General features: G+C 40.4%; 1 protein-coding gene across 1 annotated transcript in view; it reads left to right on the plus strand.

Annotated features, from left to right (window-relative positions):
• uba7 (ubiquitin-like modifier activating enzyme 7) overlaps positions 1-22,722 on the plus strand; it is a 49,905-nt gene that overhangs the window by 5,324 nt on the left and 21,859 nt on the right. Inside the window, exons 6-21 of the mRNA XM_017480267.3 lie at positions 1,849-1,978; positions 2,108-2,205; positions 2,316-2,477; positions 2,910-3,074; positions 3,167-3,280; positions 5,310-5,390; positions 8,932-9,087; positions 9,395-9,560; positions 10,409-10,605; positions 11,577-11,641; positions 13,360-13,552; positions 17,367-17,441; positions 19,523-19,718; positions 19,902-19,993; positions 21,604-21,696; positions 22,168-22,359. Coding sequence (XP_017335756.1) covers positions 1,849-1,978; positions 2,108-2,205; positions 2,316-2,477; positions 2,910-3,074; positions 3,167-3,280; positions 5,310-5,390; positions 8,932-9,087; positions 9,395-9,560; positions 10,409-10,605; positions 11,577-11,641; positions 13,360-13,552; positions 17,367-17,441; positions 19,523-19,718; positions 19,902-19,993; positions 21,604-21,696; positions 22,168-22,359 — 2,175 coding nt within the window. The remainder of the gene's footprint in view (positions 1-1,848; positions 1,979-2,107; positions 2,206-2,315; positions 2,478-2,909; positions 3,075-3,166; positions 3,281-5,309; positions 5,391-8,931; positions 9,088-9,394; positions 9,561-10,408; positions 10,606-11,576; positions 11,642-13,359; positions 13,553-17,366; positions 17,442-19,522; positions 19,719-19,901; positions 19,994-21,603; positions 21,697-22,167; positions 22,360-22,722) is intronic.

A 22,722-nucleotide genomic window follows, 5' to 3' on the forward strand; every position in this document is an offset into this window, starting at 1 on the left:
TTGTGCTTTGGAATATTTCTTTGTCCAATAAACGTAAGGTGGTTCTGAATGCAGAGCGTAAATAAACCACAAAATGTTTAATTTGCTCCTAGCAAGTGGCTGTGTCCAAACAAGTTAGCATTCGCCCTCATGGTTTATATATATATATATATATATATATATATATATATATATATATATATATATATATATATATAAATAAGAGAGAGAGAGAGAGAAGGTCAATCTCATCGACATCAACGCCATACTGTATTCTGAAGGGGAGCTCATTAAAACATGCATGTTGAAAGCAGCTGAAATGGTATGCCCTGACCAGCAGCAGGCTTTTGCTAATATAAGTTTGTCGAGACAAACTGCAGTGGACAGAGTCACAGACTTGGCAGGAGACTTGAATGAGAGAGTAAATTCTTTCAATTGTCATCGTACAGTTTCTTGATTCTGTCATTTCAGTGACAGACACAACTACTTCTAGCGATTATTTTTTTGCTTGCTTGGTTGGATCCTTAAACAGGCTAGGTTTGGACTGGGCTCATGCTGTGAGTCTGGCCATCGATGGCGCTCCCTCCATATGTGGAAGGAAAGCAGGTGTTGTTGCCAAATTCAAGAAAAATGGTCCAGTCATGTGCTGGCAATTGTTCATCAAGAGTAGCCATGTTGCAAATCACTTAAAGTGGACAATGTCATGATCGTGGTTATCAAAACAGTGAATTTTATCCATGTGAAAGGACTGTACCACCGTCAGTTCGATGCCTTACTGAGTGAGCATAACGTTAGCCATAGCTTAGCCTACCACACAGAGGTGAGGTGGTTAAGCTGAGTTGGTACGGAAGCGGTTTTGTTTTATTTGTTTGTTTGTTTTTATGAACTGCAAATGAAAATTGGACTGTTCATGAATCAAAAAGGAAAAACAGGACTTGGTTTCAGGACTTGACATTTATAGTGGACATCACCAAACATTTGAATGCTCTCGACACTAAACTGCAAGGTCGAGATAAATATGTGTCAGAGTACTACGATAACATTCATGTCTTAACAGAATCCGTGGGAGACGCAAGTTGCTGAAAGCAATCCTGTGCATTCCCCCTGTCTGAGAGGCACAATTAGCGAACGCGGCAGTGGAATCATGGCTCAGCATGACCCGAAAAACACGAGGTTTACCTCATCGTTCACTACTAACCTGTCTGATACGCCATCAAAATGAATTTGATTGAATTCTGTGTTGAAAAAGAAATTTGCCAGTGTAGGCCTGGAAAAAAATGTTTTTAAGTATCGGGTCAAAGTACCCACAACTGAAAGTACCCTTTGCCTCGTTGATTCTCTGCATGTTTGCACGTACCTACATTTGTGAGCAGGCTTTTTCAACATAAATAAATCAAAACTGAGACACAAACACCCTGAAATGACACGCTGAAAGTCGCCATGGATGAAAGTCTCACTCCTGATATTGCTGAGCTGATTAAGGCTGAAAAGTCGAGTAGCTGAAACCTGAGTCTCCCACATTGCGCATGACTTGACTACACTATGATTTGTGTTACTCTGAGACCTTTTATTCTTTTTCTCAACCAGCATGAACATGTGTCAGTAAGAGGTTATATCAATTTCTTGTCAGTTTGTTTTTATTGTTATAAATTTACAGCACTGCAGACCATAGCAAATGCCAACTTGGATCGGTTTACTTGCACTAAGTTTAGTTATAAATGTATCAAAATTAATTAGGCACATATAATTATTGAAAAGTGTTTGGATGTATTGGTGCGGCCACTTTAACGTGACATTTTGGCCAACGTAGGTCCATCCTTAAATGAGTTTTCCACGCCGGGTATAAAGTCATGCCTTTGTCCTGTGCAGGGAAATCCTGGTATAGTGACATGCACAGATGACCAGGGCACCTTCACCGATGGCATGCGTGTTATCTTCTCTGGGGTTCAGGGCATGACCGAGCTCAACAGCTGTGCGCCTACTGAAATCAAAGTGATAGGTGAGTAATATATAACAGGAATTGGAATTATTCTAAGTGATAAAGAGCTATGAAAATGAAAGATGAAGCCAATCGTTTACATAAAATAAGGGCAGGATTATATAGCTGTGCCTCTCATTTGCTTTTTAGACAGCTACTCCTTCAGTATTTGTGACACTTCAAATTTCTCTGAATATGAGAAGTGTGGAGTGGCAACTGAAGTCAAAGAAACGAAGACACTTAGTTTTGTGAGTTTGTTACAATAACACATCAGAGCCATATAATAATATCTGAGTTACAGTATTTATACAATAAAATCTCATATACTGAATGTATGTGTATGTATTGGACGTGTCAGATATCGCTAGATGCTGCTGTGGAGGAAGTGATGCGCGATACTGAGCTGCTGGTGCTCACTAGTTTTGGGAACGTTCAGAGAGCTCGATCTCTTCACCTGGGCTTTCGAGCACTGCAGGAGTTCAAACAGAAATACAGTCGACTGCCCAAACCCAGGAACCAGGTCAGTAACGGACAACCATTCAGTATGCTCAGTATGTTTTACAAACGTCTTTTTTCATCAAATTAAATTTGGAAAAGTCGGGGCAGGAGAGAATAATACATCAGTTTCAGAACTGGATTATCATTGCTGTAAGCATATGCCAATTGCATTTTCATATCACAATAATTGCCAAATCTTTCATTATGGTTTGTGTGTTTTTTGAGTTGGGCAGTATTTTACTGCTAATGTTGTGCAGGAAATTGGCCAAAATAAGGCTGCTCGTGTAAAAGTACTGCCTAAGAACCGTGTGTACTAGGTTAAGTCAAGCATTTGCCTCCTGGCTGAAATACAGGGGTAATGACAATTTTGAACTATTCGTTATAACGACACCAAATGTGTTTTGATGATATTGATGTATTGGATATCCAGCTTTTATTATGTGTTCGTAATCAGGAGGATGCTGAGCTACTGCTTGCCATGGCGAAGCAGCACAGTGCAGCAGCACAGTTTGATGAGTTAGATGAGGCAGTCGTGAGGAAACTGTCTCTTTGTGCCAGGGGAAATTTGGCTCCCATCAATGCTTTCATTGGAGGACTGGCTGCCCAGGAGGTGATGAAGGTGAGAAAGATCAAGGCAATCATGTGCAGTGAAAAACTGATGGTATCTGAAAAGGTTGAAAACTGTTAATGCTGATTATGGATGTTGCTCAGGCTTGCAGTGGTAAGTTCACGCCGCTCAAACAATGGCTCTACTTTGACGCTCTGGAGTGCCTTCCTGATCAGGAGGACAATGACAAAGGACTGACAGAAGAAGCATGTGCTCCAGTAAGCAATATTTCACTTTCTAATTCACATTGCTGAGGCCTGATATACCTCAGTAACCTATTGTGATCAGCTACCCATGGACATTGTTACCCTTATGGAAAATTTCACATACAGTTGTGATCAAAATGATTCAACCCCCAGTGCAAATCAGGTTTATTGTCAAAATTGACAGGTTTTTAGCTGTTTGCGATGAACAAATCAAACGAAAGCAATTGAAATAGCTCAACACAACTAATGCTTCAAGTGGTTTCCCCAAATTCAACTGAAAATTCAACTTATAATGATTTCTCCAGTCTCAAAATTATTCACCCCCTTCACGGCAAGCATCTTTAGTACTTAGTAGAGCACCGTTTTGTTGTTATGACCTGCTGCAAACGAGATGCAGAGCTTCTGGCGGCGTTCCTGAGGAATCTTAGCCCAGTCCTCATGAGCAATGGCTCCAGTTCAGTAATATTCTTGGGTTTGCGTGCTGCAACCGCCTTCTTCAAATCCCACCAGAGATTTTCCATGGGGTTCAAGTCAGGTGACTGTGATGACCCTGTAGAATCTTCCAGGACGACTTCTGCAACCAAGCCTTGGAGGAATTTGAAGTACGCTTGGGATCACTGTCCTGTTGGAAGGTCCAATGACACCCAAGCTTCAGCTTAATCCCAGACAGCATGACGTTTCCTCCTAGGATTTCCTGATACTTCAATGAATCCATCTGGCCTTCCACACGCTGCAGGTTTCCAGTGCAAAGCAGCCCCAGAGCATCACCGAGCCTCCACCATGTGAACTATGCTTCCAGCGGTGTCTCTAGGAACATTCAGTGCCTCTGCTATCTTTTTGTATCCTGTTCCTTGTTTGTGAAGGGAACTTATCTCTTCTCTTAACTTTTTAGACCATTCTTTTGACTTAGCCATATTTCTAACATCCAGTCAAACTTGACACTCAACAAACTCCTAGCCAGTTCAGGTATTTCATGTGTTCCAGCTTAAGTACACCTGGTGCAACTAATGAAGCCCTTGATTGCAGATTCTATTCAGGGGATTGAATCATTTTGAGACTGGAGAAGTCATTAAAAGTTGCATTTTCAGTTGAATTTGGGGAAACCATTTGAATTGCCATTGTCTGATTTGTTGAAAGTCTTTCAATTTTGACAATAAACCTGTCACGTAAAGTAGGTGCAGGACAGAAGCAAGTGCAGGTATGGTAGTTCAATCAATCAAAGTCCAAAGGATAAGGCAGAAATCAATACACAAAGACAGGCAGAGGTCGGGCGATCAGGCAAAACTAGACAGGGCAGAGGATCGAGGTCAACAGAGTAAACAGAGGTCAATGATCAGAACAGCAAACACAGTATAAGGCTTGGACATACGACAGAGACTAGGCGACTGAATGTAATACTTCACAAAGTCCTTGTGTAGAACCAGTCTCTTATGTGTGTGGTGTGAGTGCTGTGAATCGGATGCAGCAGTGCGTGATTAGAGTGAATGTGAGTGTTCTGGGATTCGCAGTCCATGGCGGCCATGTTTGTAGGCCCACGTGCAGGAAGGGAAATATAGTCACTGGTTTGCTGTGATATGACAAAATCTGATCTGCAATGGGGGTTGAATAATTTTTATTACAACTATATTTTATATTTGATGAAATTAATATGTGAAAAAAACATGTGAAAGTGCATTTTAACATGTTATGCCCCGAAACTGAAACTGTACATGTAATCAAGTGAACACATGACGACAACATCTGTGTAATATGTGATAAATAAAACATCCGAATGATGTCCTACATCCGAATGATGTGAAAAAAAATCACATGTGAACATAGATGAATCATGGGGGGGGGGACGACACATACTACATCTGAAAAGTCCATATGTGAAACAGGTGAAGTGTTGAAAAATCATGTGTTAATCAGCGTGACTTTTCTATAAGGATATCTACAAAATGTGACATGAAATAAAGGTTTCATTTGTGGTTTTTTAAAATCATGTGCATGGTAAGGCTGATGGGATTTGATATGATATTATCTGTTATCTCCTTCACAGAGAAACACTCGCTATGATGGTCAGATTGCTGTGTTCGGCTCTGATTTCCAAGAGAAACTGACGAAACAGAGATATTTTCTAGTGAGTGTTGTTCCTCCTTTTCACCACAAGAGAGCACCACTAACCTTTACCTCACAGTTACCTTACAGAACCTTGTCAAGAGTGTGATTCATTCAACATTTCCTGTTGAACACTCAGCATACACCGATCAGCCATAACATTATAAACAATGTCTAATATTGTGTAGGTCCCCCTTGTGCTACCAAAACAGCTCTGACCCAATGAGGCATAGACTCCACAAGACCTCTGAAGGTGCGCTGTGGTATCAGGCACCAAGACCTTAGCAGCAGATCTTTTATGTCCTGTAAGTTGCGAAGTCGGGCCTCCATAGATCAGGCTTGTTTGTCCAGCACATCCAACAGACGCTCGATCAGATTGAGATCTGGGGAATGTCGAGGCCATGTCAACACCTTGAACTCTTTGTCATGTTCCTCAAGTTATTTCTGAATAGTTTTTGTAGTGTGGCAGGGCGCATTATCCTGCTGAACGAGGCCACTGCAATTAGGGAATACCATGAAGGAGTGTACTTGTTCTGCAACAATGTTTAGGTAGGTGGTACGTGTCAAAGTAACATCCACATGAACGCCAGGATGCAAGTTTTCCCAGTAGAAGATTGCCCAGAGCATCACAACTTCTTCCCATCACCTTCTTGCCATAGTGCATCCTGGTGCCATGTCTTCCCCAGGTAATGATGTACATGCACCCGGCCGTCCACATGATGTAAAAGAAAACGAACGTGATTCATCAGACCGGGCCACCTTCTTTCATTGCTCCATGGCCCAGTTCTGATACTCACATGCCCATTGTAGACGCTTTCAGTGGTGCACAGGGGTCAGCATGGGGAACACCCCACAAGACCTGCCGTTTTGGAGACGCTCTGATCCAGTTGTCCAGCCATCACAATTTGGCCCATGTCAGAGTTGCTCTGATCCTTGCAGTTGCCAATTTTTCCTGCTTTCAACACATCAACTTCGAGAACTGAACGTTCGCTTGACATGTGCCATTGTAACAAGATAATCAATGTTATTCACTTCACCTGTCAGGGGTTTTAATGTTATGGTTGATCTGTGTATACCTCCATTACGACACTCAGACCTTGCTCAGAATTTAAATTATGATTTGATTATATTAAGTACATAATACATAAGTAGCACATTCGCCTCACGCCTCCAGGGTCGGGGGTTCGATTACACCGTGACCCTGTGTGTGTGGAGTTTGCATGTTCTCCCCGTGCTGCGGGGGTTTCCTCCGGGTACTCCGGTTCCCCCCCCCCAGTCCAAACACATGCACTGTAGGCTGATTGGCGTGTCCAAAGTGTCCGTAGTGTATGAATGGGTGTGTGAGTGTGTGTGTGATTGTGCCCTGTGATGGATTGGCACCCTGTCCAGGGTGTACCCCGCCTTGTGCCCCATGCTCCCTGGGATAGCCTCCAGGATTCCCCATGACCCTGAAGAGGATAAGCGGTATAGAAGATGGATGGATGGATGGAATACCTAAGTACATATACATATTGAGTAAAATAAGTAGTACATAAAGTACATATTGGAAACATACAATGTATCACATCTTAGGAATTTAAAGTTAAAAGTAATTGAAACTGGAATTAAGTACAAATAAATTTTAAAAACTTTTTTTTTATCATTTATAAACTTTTATATGAAATGATAAATTAGAAGAAAAAAAAAGTGGAAGTGTTATGTTGTTATTTTGACTTAATTTGGAATTATCTTGTCACTCTGACATATAATCTATAAGTATTTGAACTTAATATTTCACACCCCACTATCTATCAATAAGACTAATTTACAAAAACCCTGAACTTTGTTATTAAAACACTTCTTTATATTTATCCACTTCAGGTTTACACATATATTGTCTTTGTCCTTACACATATAAACAAAAAGTATGTATTAAAAGCATAACCAAAGATATGTTTAAAGGTCAAATGTATTCGGACACCACAATATAGCAGTATCAGTAAATTGTTACAAAGCTTTGAGATGTCTATGGTAAGAAGTAATTGTGGGTCGATTTTGGCCTGTTCTCCTTGCAAATCGTCTTCAGTTCCCAAGTTTACAAAGGTCCTGCCTCAAACCCCTGAGGACTTACTCTTTTGAAATCCTCCTTTAATTTTCAATGGGATTTAAATCGGGAGATTGGTCCGATTCTTGAGTTATTTCGGCTGTACGTTTGGGGTCATTGTCTTGTTGAAACGTCCATAAATTCTCCTCTAATGAATCCTGGTGCATTGCTCCAGTCATGTGATAATGTGCAATGCCTCAGTACTGTTTGCAGAGAAGTACTGTTTCCCACATCCACAATTCACTATGAGTATGGTGTTATTGGGATCATACGTGCTACTCTTCTTTCTCCAAACATGACGAGCTGAATTTACGCTCGAAAGTTCTATTTTTGCTTCATCTGGCCAGAGTATATTGTTCCCAAAGAGTTCTGATTTTGTTTACATGCTTTCAGATGTGCATCTCTGTGCTTCTTTTTAACAGGGCAGTTTTGCATGTAGTGTAGGAAAGGACATGATTATGATACAGTTTATTGCTTATTGCTCTCTGTGTAATTGTTGTTCCTGCTACTTTCAGGTCGTCCTGCAAGTCTTTTCAAGTGACTGCTGGTTTCTCTCTTACTTTCCTTATCATCAGTCTGAGCGTGTGTTGTGGTTCCCTGATCTTCCCACCTGCATATTATTGAATAGATTGCACTGGCAGGGAGGTTTAAGCTTTTTGGCTATGAGTCTGTAGCTTTTTCCATTTGAGTGTTGTTTAATAATGCTGTCCCTGACTTTTAAGAAGCTCCTTCTATGAACCAGTGAAAACGTCTTTTATAGTGCTACCATACAAGGTTTGTAATTGAGTTCTAGAGAAGCAAAGTGTGCAGAGTAGAGGTGTGAGTGCCAGAGTAAGTTGTTTTTGTTTTTAAGATAATATGGGGGTTGGTATTTTATGGGTTAGTTAAGTGTTGACGGAAGAGGTGGGTCTTTAGCTGTTTTTTGAAGATGGTGAGAGATTCTGTGGTCCGGATTGAGGTTGGAAGTTCATTCTGCCAATGAGGGACATTTTCTTTGAAGGTTCTTGAAAGGGAACTTGAGCCAGGATGAGTAGGCACTACTAAGCGTCGGTCGTTAACCGATCGCAGATTGTGTGAGGGAACGTAAGCCTCAAGGAGAGAGTTGACGTAGGAGGGCGCTGTTCCAGACAAGGTCTTGTACGTGAGCATCAAGGCCTTGAATCTGATACGAGCGGCTACAGGAAGCCAGTGGAGGGAGATGAAGAGGGGTGTGAGATGGGTTCTCTTGGGCTGGTTGAAGATGAGACATGCTGCTGCATTCTGAATCATTTGAAGGGGTTTGATGGAGCTGCTGGGAGACCTGAGAGTAGTGTGTCTGCATTTAGACTACAGAATGTTTTTTTTTATACACTAGAAGAATATAGCTTGGCTTCTTTTTCATCCCTTACAAAAACATGTTTTAAATTATGTCTCTTGTCTCAACTGGCTACGCGCTGTACACGTAAACGTTATTTAAACCAAAACATTTGTGTAAAATCAGGTGGGTGCTGGTGCCATTGGCTGTGAGCTTCTGAAAAACTTTGCCCTAATTGGCCTCGGTGCTGGAGAGGGCGGGCACATCACGGTGACGGACATGGATTCGATCGAGAGGTCCAATCTGAATCGTCAATTCTTGTTTAGGTCAGAGGATATTGGGGTAAGAGAATGATTTTATTGTGTGCTATACAAGCATTGTATAAAGTACAATATAACCTCAACATAAACATGATGATTTTATAGTGTGGCTATATACTATTGAAAATATTATTCATTAGTCATATAATGGGTTTTGCGTAATTCATAGTGATGCAAAGTCTTGATAAAGAATAAGATCCTATTGATTTATTTTAAGGCTTTTATAGAAACACAGGCACTCAGAACAAAGACATTAACCACACATTTAGACCAGCTACACTGGAAAACGATCATATTTTTTCCCTTTTTTTCATCTCCTTCTCATACAGAAGCAGAAATCAGAGGTGGCAGCTGAGGCCGTGCGTAAAATAAATCCCAGCATGAATATCACACCTCACCAGAACCGTCTGTGTCAGGAGAGCGAGGGCATCTACACACACCAGTTCTACAGCAGCCTGGATGGAGTGGCAGCAGCTCTGGATAATGTGGAAGCCAGTGAGTAATTACAGCACTGCTGCTGTTATAGACGAACACTGCATCCGTGTGTACGTTGATGGAGTCAGTTGGTTCTGTTATTATTAATAACGATGACAGGATGTGATCTCTGCAATAGGCTCAGCAGGTACTTAAAGGGATAGTTCACCCAAAAATGTTAATTATTCACGCTCATGTCGTTCCAAACCCATAAGACTTTCGTTCATCTTCGGAACACAAATGAAGACATTTCTATGAAACCTGGGAGATTTCTGTCCCTCCATTTACAGTCCGAGTAACCGAAACTTACTGAGCGGACGTTCTCGCGATACAACGGGCGCCGCACTGTTTACAGCAGAGGAAGAGGGATGCTGGACACAAACGGAGTCACATAGAACAATATTTGTAACAAATATGTCTGCAGAATTCAACAATCTTCTGGGCTTCTTCATTTGTGTTAGATGAAGATGGGTTTGGAACGACATGAGGATGAGTAATTGATGACAGAATTGAGATTTTTTGGGTGAATTATTGCTTTAAGAATCAATACTACGTATATCCTATTATAGGAGTCTTTCTCAATTTCTGTCTTAGCCACAATGACTGCGTGCTAACTATATGACCAGTAGTATGTCAGTGGTGTTACTTGTATATATTTATGAAAGCTACTAATCTTACATAAACGCGAAATCTATATAAAGCACTGAAGCATATAGATCATTTTACTTTCAAAATGCATTTGAGAAGATTGTGGTAGCCCACGTTATATTCACCTGCCGTATCACATGCCATACCATCTACTGGCAGTTCACTGTATGAGCTAAACACTGATTACTGTTAATGTGATACTATCTTTGTCCTATGTAAAGGAGTGTATTTGGATGAGCGCTGTGTGCAGTACCAAAAACCCATGTTAGAGGGAGGGACTCTGGGTGGGAAAGGTCATACTCTGGTGGTGGTTCCACACCTGACTGAATCGTATGGACCAGCATCGACTTCAGGACAGAAAGATATTCCACTTTGCACACTGAAGCACTTCCCTCATCGCATAGAACACACTCTGCAGGTAAAGCTCTCAGATCACATCACTGTAACACACACCCACACAACACCGCCCATCTGACTCCACAGGAAAGAGAACGGGTTTAGTTTGGATTACACATCTCTGTTTTAAAGTTCTAGCATAATCTATCAATCCGAATTTGATCATATGCCCTAAATGAGTCCGACAACATTTGCCACTATGATCTATTTCCTCCTACTGCAAAGCAAGGTATCATCATACCACAGCTGCACTGAATTCTCAAATCTGATTGGTCAGAAGGCATCGATTCATTTTCTTTACTCTTAACGCTGACAGTAGCACCTGCTGCAAGGCACATCACAGGTTTACATCAATGCATCCATTCTAATATGTTATATGTTAGCAGCTAATTCACAAGAACTTTTATGATGGATGCTGTTCATCATTTGAGGCAAGTAATAATCCAATTTTAACAAAGAAACGTGTATAATCACTGATATGTTGGGGCTTTCTTTTAGGAGATGTTTATTTAACATTTATGGAAAGAGGCTCCAGTGTCCGTGCCTTGTAACAGTCAGTATGTATTCAGGTACTGGAGAGTCTGCAGGATGGATGACTCTAAGCTTTCCAGTTTCTCAGTCACATGACAAGCGCAGTTATTTTTTTTATTATTATTATCTTATTGCCTTAAAGAGAGAGAAAACAACCAAACAAACGCACATCCAAGCACTGATTTTTGACTGGCAGGTCATTCCTGTCGCCAGCTTACCTTTCAGTTTTAGATCAAGCAACCTCTACGTTTTTGTTTTTGTTTTTTCGCTTGTTTTGTTAGTTTTTATGTTCATCAGGCGTTCTGCAGAAACACTGAGGCTCTGCGCCTAAGCCTTTCTATGGAAGGGAAAACCCTGGACTACTATAACAGTACACCTCTTCATGTTTTATTCCTTACATAGCACATGCTGCATGTAGCACTTATGATGCCTGTAATATATATTAACAAACTGTCATTTCAGTGGGCCAGAGAGCAGTTTGAGGGCCTTTTCAAGCACACACCAGAGAATGTGAACCAGTATCTAAGGTACGTTGCATTCCAACGTGCAATAACTGTTAAAAAGGTGAGGAAAACACAAATTGACTGAGATAAATACTTAGACGTTGAAGACTGCTGGTGAAATTGCCCATTAGTCTTACACACACACACGCATACTAAACTGAACACCATCCCACTCCCCCTGCAATATGTGTAGGTCTTATTTAAGTTCTGTGTCGTCTCATGTGGTTAGTGTGTTGTTTTATGTAGCACCGTGGTCCTGGAGGAACGTTGTTTCGTTTCATTGTGTACTCTACCAGCTGTATATGGCTGAAATGACAATAAAAGCCATTTGACTTGACTAATCCCAGCTCTAATATCAGTAACTTGAATGAAATCTTTTGAGTAAAAAAAAGCGCTTTTTTTTTTTTTTTTTTTTTTTTTTTTGTACAACTGCATTTTTCTTTATGAGCTCCATCCAAATGTCCCCACAAGGTCAAAAATATAATGTATTTCTATTACATAGTGGCATTTGGAACAAAGAGGTAGATGCACTCCTCAAAACAGACACACACACACACACACACACACACACACACACAAATACTGAAATATCTAGATAAAGCCCTTAGCTTGAGTTGAACCTGTTTTCTGACTTCCTGTGTTAAATCTTAACACAAGCCAGATCTTCTTTCTATCATCTGTTTAAAAGAATGGGAAGTTTAGCAAGAAAAGAGTGCACACATTCGCACAGGAAGAGGTGGCTTATGGTGCACGCAGATAATGCATGGTGAATGCTGCAGTGTTCCTCCCTTCAAACCAACTACTTCCTGTTGGCTGACTGCATCATTTACGTCAGTTCCTGCATGCCGACTCGGCCCACATGCCACTCGAAGTGTTACGTTAACCCTGTGGCCAAGTATCTACACATTTCTGGAGTCCAGTTTTAGTACTTCCAGTACAAGTAGTGGTTTGGCTGTGTTTACAGTTTAATTCACATTTCCAATTCAATGTTATCTGCATAGCATTTTTAACAATGGATATTGTCACATAACAGATTTACAGAAATCAGGATGTAGATTTACATCCCTAATGCCAGGAAGAACTCCCTGAGATGACATGAGGAAGAAACCCCGTCTTCTTCAGGGATTATAAATCATTAGTCCTCTACAACTGATTAATCTAAAGTCAAAAGATGCACAGTATAAGCAAATTGCGAATAAGAGACTGAGGATAAGCACGAGACATCTACATCATCTTTATTGATACTTTCTTTATAACTTCATACTGCTGTGATTCTTGGGCATAAAGTTTATGGGAAGTGCAAATCACTGGAGTATCCAAAAAATAGTTGTGCAGATGTGCAGTTAATCTGTTCATCTGTGCTTAAAAAAGTGTGTTACCTCAGGGTTTTCCTATACTACATGTGGTCATGGCTCAGACAGCCATGAAGTATAATCTATATAGAATTTGACTACACCTGAATGGTGTGTGGAGTTCTCCAGTTTCCTTCTATCTTGAATTTACCCACCTTCTGCCCAATGCTGCCAGGATAGGCTCCGTATTCACAGCGAGCCTGAACAGGGTAAAGCAGTTACTGAAGATGAATAAATGAATAAATTAGGCTTGAACTAATATACCACTGTGCTGTTATTGAACACCTGCACTGAAATATAACTCACATATTGCTAGCTTTAGCAATCTGAAACCATGTTAATCACTACATTTCCTCCTGTTTTAATATTTGACATGTTTCCTCCTGACAGCGATGATGAATTTTGGGCTCGTACCGTTGGCCGAGGGGAAGCCGAGGCCTTCGAGGTGGTGGAGGCAGTGTATAGAAGTCTGAAGGACAGACCCCATGACTGGCAGGATTGTGTGGCTTGGGCTCGTTTGAAGTGGGAGAGCTTTTACAACAACGACATCGCTCAGCTGCTCTTCTGCTTCCCTCCTGACCATGTATTGTGCACATACACACACACACACACACACACAATTATAATGGGGTCAGTCTATCTGAAGTGGTCCGACAATTGTAAAGTTGGTTGCTTGACTGTTTTTATTTGTAAACTTTTGTTTACTTTTGTAAATTTTTTTATAAAATTTTGCACATTCTTCTTCCTTAGACTTAGAACTTAAGTCAAAATGTAATGCTCAAGATTGCTCACAGTTCCACTTTTAGGTTCAATTTATAATGGGAAGGGTCAGAGTCTCATTTTAGGGGATATCTAGTAAAGTATAGTGCACATGCAGAACATTTCAGGTTTGACACTTCTCTTTGTTTATGGGGGTGAAAGCGTGCAATTTTCTAAAATTCTCCTCACTTTCGGGTTGAATATCTCTGGTGGGGGAGGAGATACAAACCTGAAATTTTCACAGAAATAAGTCCTCTATAGTAGCACTCTGCTATAACAATTTTGAGTTTGAGATCCTACTGGTTTCAGAGCTAGGGCTAGTAGAAATCTGGGGAAAAGCCTACTTTATACATGCATTTTGTGAAATGAACAGGTTATATAAGCTTAACGAATAATAAAAATGAACAGTGTTTACAGTAACTATGTTTATGATTGACGTTCAATAGCGTATGCTTGTCAGTGAGGTCTAAAATGTTACTACATTTGATATTGACAAACGGTGAAGCATGATCTATCACAGGGTTCTTTAGCTCCAACTTCCAAACTCACCTGCCTGTAATTTTCTAGTAATCCTCAAGACCTTGGCTAGCCACTAGTTCTAATTCTAAGGAACACAAAAGTGCAAAAATGTTTGTATATGTACATGTACATTGCTCTAGAGATCAGTTTTTGTCCCAAGGAGCTAGGACCATCCTGAGCCAAGATATTTTCCGTAAACAGCTGTATAACCACAATTTTTTGTGTGCCATGACACAAAGATGGCCGTCGTAGTTAAACCAAGTAAAATTAACAAAATAAAAAAAAACTGGTGGTTTTGCAATGCCAATACATACACTCAAAACAAACTGGAAAATTAGAAAGCAATCAACCTGTATTTGACCACTTGAGATAGAATGACCCAATTAAATGTAGTGTAATGTAAATGTATCTTGAGCACATGAGTAGTGGAGGCGAAGATGACAATAAACAGTTGGCAGGTCCTGGTTCAGTGCCAATTTAATCTGAAACCTGCAGATGGCGCTGTGGGCTACAGAAACCCAACTAACTCAGTTCAAGTCCTTCCAGCTCTGAAAGATATGGTGCTGTTCAAAATGGCTTACTTGTATACTAAGTACTGCATCAGAATACACTGTGAGCTGCACACTGTATACTTTATATACTATATACACTGTGTACTATTCCTCATAGTAGAATGCATTAAGCAACAATTATTGTTTGTTCTCATGTTAGTACCAGTAAGTGAAATTCCCTTGTGTAAATACAGTAATGCAAGGGTTACAGGCACAACTATATTAAGAAAGTCATCACTGCTAGTTATGAACTCAAGCCCTTCTGAGGTAATAGTATGAATAATGGATTTAATAATTTGTTAATTACTTTTATAGCCACAACAATGAATAAAAACAAGCCAAGGTATTTAGTCACTGCTAATGATTATTAATTGTTTATTGTTACTTTGCTCATGTAGCTAATTGAAAACATTTCTCAAACATTGCTTAATTTCTCATGAGGAAAACAAAAATGATTTTATTAATCTTATTTATTATGCTAAATTATAGCTACATGATGCACATTCTCAGTTGTTAGCATTGTCATAAACTTATGTAAATGACATTCTCTCTCTCTCACACACACACACACACACACCTTATATTAACTGAAAAGCTACAACAGCAGGTTTGTGGGGCCTCCAGCTAGTTTCAGTTCACAGCAAGGTGTCGTTATTTTGACCACATTTTGAAGAATCTGATCACGGCTACAGCTCATGATAAAGCAAACATGCATCATCACTGCTCATACGTGATTGAATTGTGAATAAGTGAAGAAGTGAATTGAAAAGAGAAGTTGTAGTGACATTTAGCGATTACAGTAATAGTATTTCCTTTTCTTCATGACGCAGTATGATAAAGTGCCGTAAATAGAATCTGTACGCATACGTGATGAGTGAGGAAATCTGCTCAGAATCATTCATACTCTTACTGGATTTATTGAAACAGAAAATAAAGGTGACAGTTTATTGTAAAACTTTTTTTATGATGACGTAATAGTGCATACATTGCAGTAATGAAAACAATGGTCAGGTTTGGAAATCATGGGAGGCAGAGATAGCTTAATACATGCAAGACTTTGGAGAGACAGTGGACACGTGACTAAAACCTGACTAGGGTTATCATCACAAAAAATATAAATAAATAAATAAAAATACAAAAGGGTCATGGTGGCTTAGTGGTTAGCATGTTTGCCTCACACCTTCAAGGTCGGGGGTTCGATTGCCGCCTCCACCCTATGTGCGTGGAGTTTGCATGTCCCTGTGTTTTGGGGTTTCTTCCAGGTATTCCAGTTTCCTCCCCCAGTCCAAAGACATGCGTTGTAGGCTGATTTGCATTTTCAAATTGTCCATAATGTGCAATTGTGCCCTGTGATGGATGGCACCCTGTGCACGGTGTCTCCTGCCTCATGCCCCAAGTCCCCTGGGATAGGCTCCAGGTTTCCCCGTGACCCTGTGTAGGATACGTGGTACAGAAAATAGATGTTATGGATGGAGAGTGATCAATGACGCGTCTATGCCAAAGTTGTCTGCACGTTTGTTTTGAACTGATTTGACTGTAATTGTATGGCTGCATGAGGTAAAAGCATGCGACTCTGAGATAAGTGCCAGACCAGATGTTAAGAAAGATTATTTATTTCATCTCAAACCTTTAGCTTCTGAGGTTGAGTACAACTTGTTGACTAAAATTGGTCCAATTAGGACCGAGTTGAAGCCAGTGATTCTGAGCACTTTAACTATTAAATCAATTGTACAGACCCTCTCATTGTTATTTAAATATGTACAATAATAATTTGGCTATTTATTAGAGCTGTTTATTCCTGAATTTCCCACTTACAGAACACATTATCATTAAAATAGTAATTTGATTAAAGGTGTTTCATTTATTTGTTTGTTTGTTTTAGGGTTGGATTAAACCCATTCAGTACAAGTGACCAGTCAACGAGGCTAATACCAATACGAACTCGGTAATAAATATATCCATCCATCCATCCATTTTCTGTACCGCTTATCCTTACTGGGTCACAGGGAGTAATAAATATAATACTGGCTTGTAATTTCTACCCCATTAAAAAATGTACACATCTCAGACTTCCTGACTGTAATTCTTTGACCCTAGGAGGTCATCAGACTGCTGATGAGATCACTGGTGTGTGTCTGGTGTTGAATGGATCAGCCTGAGCACTGATCTTTCTGCTGCAACACAGTCAGATCAAAGGGATCCACAGCAACTGTCTCCTGCTTCTCTAAACAGACCCTCTCTGTTCCTTTATCACAGGACAAATTGCGTTAAACACACACACACACACACACACACACACACCCCTGATAAACTCATTATAGAGCCTGAGCAAAAGGTGTATAGAGACAAGAGCTTTGCAGACATACAGTCTACCTTGTATTTCTTTTCACAAGGACTTGTGAATGTCTGCAGACTCTGTCCACGTCTCCATTTCCATTTGTGTCTGATTTTTATTCCTGAGTCATTCAAGTTTTTGTTTTCTATTAAAGGTTAATGTCTTTTGCCAAATGTGTCTTTTGAAGTTGTTGAAATCTGACAGTCTACTTTACAATTGTTGTCTTTCTCCAGGTAACTAGTTCAGGTCTGCCTTTCTGGACGGGCGCTAAAAAATGTCCTCATCCCTTAACCTTTGACCCTGCCAATGTAAGTGTGAGCCCTGGTTGTCCAACATTTTGGTTCTGCTGTTTTCCCCTCAGGACAGGAATACCTGAAATATCTTCATCACCTGATAACGGCTTACCTTTTCTTTCCTGCTGTGAACTGGGACCTTATACTTAACTGAAGATTAAGCACACATTCTACAGTACATGCTCTAATGTGCAATTAACAGATAGAAGTTTTTATTTGATTTTCTGTATTATTTTAAACAACCATTTTATCCATACTGAGGTCATTATTGTCATTTATGACCTTTTGTCTGTCTGACAGTGTTATCAGGGTTTCTACCACTTAGACCATTTGCATTCTATGGTATTAATCTGGGAACTGAAACTGGTATTTTGTGTGAATTCTGTGGTACATTTTTCCCATGTTAATTCTGGAGAACCTATTTCACATTTCTATGTGTGTGATATGATATCCAGGGTTGGAGATTTGATTCCCACCTCTGCCTTGTGTGTGCGGAGCTTGCAAATTTTCCCTGTGCTTTGGGGGTTTCCTCCAGGTACTCCAGTTTGCTCCTCCAGTACAAAGACATGCACTGTAGGCTGATTGGCATTTCCAGATTGTCAGTAATGTGTGAATGTGTGAGATTGTGCCCTGCGATGGTCTGGCACCCCATCCAGGGTGTCCCCTGACTTGTGCCCCGAGTCCCCTGGGATAGGCTCCAAGCTCCCATGTGACCGTGTGTAGGATAAGTGGTAAATAAAATGGAAATAGGTGGATCTAGGAATTTCCTGCAACAAGCCAGCAAACATAGTGTATACATAGTGTCAACAAAAACATAAAATGCAAAAGCATAAAACTATAAAAGCAATATTGCAGCTGCTCAAAAGATAAAACAGAAATTGGAGGCAGGTATAAAAGCAAAGGAAAGGACATCCTATTTAGAAATTAATATGAAGCTTTTATCCTGATATCATTTTTTCATTATTAACCTATTAATATACATTAATTGACCATTTTAGTGGTAATCAATGCACAGTATATGTTTTGTTGCAATACGTTAAATATCTTTCTGCAAACCTTTGCACATAACCGTAAGCATGTATTAGATGGTATAGACTCATGGTACATACAATCAGCCATAACATTAAAACCACTTAACTAATATTGTGTAGGTTTCCCCTGTGCCACCAAAACAGCTCAAGTCATGGCCTCCACAAGACCTCTGAAGGTGTGCTGTGGTATCTGGTACCAAGACCTTAGCAGCAGATCCTTTAAGTCCTGTAAGTTTTGGGGTGGGTTCTGCATGAATCGGATTTGTTTGTCGAGCACAATCCCACAGATACTCGATTGAGTTCTGAGGAATTTGGAGGCCAAGTCAACACCTTGAACTATTTGTCATGTTCCTCAAATTATTCCTGAACAGTTTTTGCAGTGTGGCAGGACTCACTGCCATAGTGAATACCGCTGCTATGAAGGGGTGTACTTGGTCTGCAACAATGTTTAGGTAGGTGGAACGTGTCAAAGTAACATCCACATGAACATTGCCCAGAGCTTCTGCCAGCTTGCTTTCTTCCCCTAGTGCATCCTGGTGCCATCCTACTAGCTTTCGCTCCCCACGCACATCAATGAGCCTTAGGCGCCCATGACACTGTCGCTAGTTCAATTGTTGTCCTTCTTTGGACCACATTTGATAGCACTAACCATTGCATACCAGGAACACCCAACAAGACCTGCTGTTATGGTGATGCTCTCACCCAGCCGTCTAGCCATCACTATTGGCCCTTGTTAAAGTCACTCGGATCCTTACGCTTGCCCATGTTCCTGCTTCCAACGCATTAACTTCGAGAACTGACTGTTCACTTCTTGCCTAATATATCCCACCCACCCCTTGACATGTGCCATTGTAACGAGATAATCAATGTTATTCACTTCACCTGTCAGTGGTTTTAATGTTATGGCTGGTGGTGTATATCTATATGTCATATGGCATAGTATCCAACCTGCTCAACTGGTTTGCTTCCACCAGCTGTAATATAATTATTTAGTTTATGGCTGTGGTTCATGTTGTGAAGTTTTTTGATGGTTTATTTAAATAATTTTGCTCCCTTACCTTCTAGACCACCCATATGGATTTTATTGCGGCCTCCGCTTACCTATATGGGCAGATTTATGGGATCAGTGGGTCAACAGACCGTAATGACATGATGAAGATCCTGGAAGGAGTGCATGTGCCTGAGTTCCACCCAAACACCAGTGAGACAATTGCAGTGACGGACGAGGAACTGGAAAGCAGAGAGGAGAGAAAGGACGTGGGTGAGCAAGCAGGAAGTTGAAGTTAAAATTAATGGAGCGCCTGTCTTCCAAATGGTTTTTTGTAAGCTTGTCAAATAATTGTCACCGTCTTTATGAACAGAACCAGGTTAGAGCAGTATAAACATCAAGTACAGAGTGTGGATGTGTGTTCTTCTCACTAACTGCTCTATCTGTTTCTCTCAGACAAAGATGAGCTACATGAGCTAAAGCAGAAACTGTCAAGCCTCCAGCCAGACAGCCAAAAGTGTCGGACTTTTCCACTAGAATTCGAAAAGGTAGTGTGTGTGTGTGTGTGTGTGTGTGTGTGTGTGTGTGTGTGCAGATTTAATACATACACATATCTGTGTTCTGCCTCTGCGTCAGACACATTGGCGACCACCCCCAGGTAGGAGGTCTAACAGAACCACAAATCTGTGGTTCTTAAGTGCCTGAGCCATCTGCCCTACACTGAATGCATAAAGTGATCACTGATCCTTATCCAACACCAGCCCTACACCAGCCCTAATGGAGCACAGAGAACAGTAGAGTTCACTGTTAATGCAAAACTCCAACCTTGTGTCTCCAAAGGATTTCCTGACTAATGATTTGTTGTTACGACCATTAAAAGCTTAATATTTTTGACATTTTGGGCTTGGCCCATTTTTTTTTTTCTTTTTTTTTTCTTTGCCCAGGACTGTATATAAATGTACGCAAAGATGGATGCTGGCATGTTTTAGATTCTGAATACTTATACTAACCTCATAAAAAGGAAAATACAGTTTTTTGTTTTTTTTTTATCTTATATATGTATGAATTAACTGCATATCAAATATGAATCATGCATATATGTCATTCACAGAAGAATATAAATATACTAGTCATGGATTGTAAAATTTGTAATGTGTTCACTATTGGCAGTCTGATTAGGCTTTGTGTTCAGATGTGTGAAAGACTAGGATGAGTGTGCTGATGACGTAGTGTAATCTGGCAATTCGATGCTTGTGGAATGTGCCAGAAAACCTCACTCGGGTACATTATGTGAACGGCCAAAGAGTGTGTCACCGCTGAAGTGAGGATTAGGTTTGAGTTACACTGGTACACACACACACACACACACACACACACACACACACACACACACAATGCCTAATCAATCGCCTAATGAGTCTAATGATAGAATATTGCAATTGAAATCCTCGGATGATATTAAATACTTTGACTGATATTAAACATTAAATATACTCCTAATCATAGGAATACTAATACCTACCTGAAGATGACGCAGTGTCACATGTAGCAATGTAATTATAACTGCACTTTTATATCGTGTGTCATCCTAGTCATCGTGCCTTACAGCCAATGTGGCCACAGAGACGGATGGTTGCCAAATTTTCACCCCCCTCAAATCCCCTCCGGTCACAGAGTCCTTTTGAAGAGTCAGCGTGCTTGAAGTATGACCTCATGTACACTGTCACCTCAAAAGGAAAATTCAATTTGGGATACAATAGGAGCTCCAGTGACTAAGTCACAGGTTTAAAACCTGACGTAAACTTCTGTATGTCTGAATTCGTTCCAGCAGGAACACATAAACAAGTGCTGTTTCTCCATCATGTACATAGATAATTATCATGGTTTCTTTCTTTCCTGTGGAAACTCGGGAGCAGCTGGCGCTGTAGAGATGATATAACGGTAGACAAAACACAATCTCAAAAAAGCAGGTGGTGGAATTGTACCGTACCGATTAATCTTTTAGATTGAAAATTGTCTTTTAGCTAGTTCTGCTCATGCCATCATTCTGTGAGTGATCTTACGAACACCTGACAGTCTACTGCTTGTGCTAACTGATTTGTCAGTGCATGTTGAGTGAGGAATGTTGTTTACAGCTCAGTGTTAAATCTGCTTTTAGGATGATGACCGTAATTTCCACATGGATTTTATAGTGGCAGCGTCTAACCTGAGGGCAGAGAATTATGATATACCAGCAGCAGATCGGCACAAGGTAGGAAACTAGAGTCAATGCCAGTAAGAGTGTGTGTCTCTAATGCACACACAGGTATGATTGCTGTATCACACACATACTAAACTACAATATACTGTGTGCTCACATATACACACATACTGATAGTAATACTTTGATTTATTTTTTTTTTAAAGGGGTTTTTTAATCAAATTAAAAACCCATTGTGTTGTCTGTGTGTGCTTTTCGTACTATATTACCTCCACAACAGAGTTTTATCGACTGATCTGACCTAGTGAGCCAATATCGGGATGTATTTATTGCTAGAGACTTCAGAGCACTTCTCTAAGGCACTCTGGATAAGCGTGTCTGCCAAATGCCATAAATGTAAATGCGATACTGCAAATCTATTACCAGACATATACTGTAGGTACATATGCATTGTTGGATCCATTCCACAAACACACCGTACTCAAATACGTAACATTTTCCATGTTGTTTTTACTTGTACAGAGCAAGCTCATTGCTGGTCGCATCATCCCTGCAATCGCCACAACCACAGCAGCAACATCAGGCCTCATGTGTCTGGAACTGTATAAGCTAGTGCAGGGTCACCAGCACATCAGCTCGTTCCGTAATTCCTTCATTAACCTGGCATCCAGTTACTACTTCATGTTGCAGCCGTGCAAGGATGCAGGGTTCAAAGTGAGTACTGCTGCTGCTTACAAAGACGTTTGACTGAATCTGTTTATTTGTGCTTCAGCGTCATGCATAAGGGTCTTTCCATCTCAAGTGGTCCAATGCAGGTTGGTATTGGCATTACAAAACCACCATTTAAAAAAAAAAAAAAAAAAGTTACTATTATTTTACTTGGTTTAACGACGACGGCCATCTTTGTGACACGGCACAGATTTTGGTTATACAGCTGTTTACGGAAACCGCAATATCTCGGCCCGGGATGGGCCTAGCTCTATGGAACAACAACTGATCTGTCGAGCACATCACAAGGTTCAGGAACATATATTTTGCACATTCTTCTTCCTTAGACTTAGAACTTAAGTCCAAATG

This window comes from Ictalurus punctatus, chromosome 11 (genome assembly GCF_001660625.3).
Source record: "Ictalurus punctatus breed USDA103 chromosome 11, Coco_2.0, whole genome shotgun sequence".
NCBI lineage: Eukaryota > Metazoa > Chordata > Actinopteri > Siluriformes > Ictaluridae > Ictalurus > Ictalurus punctatus.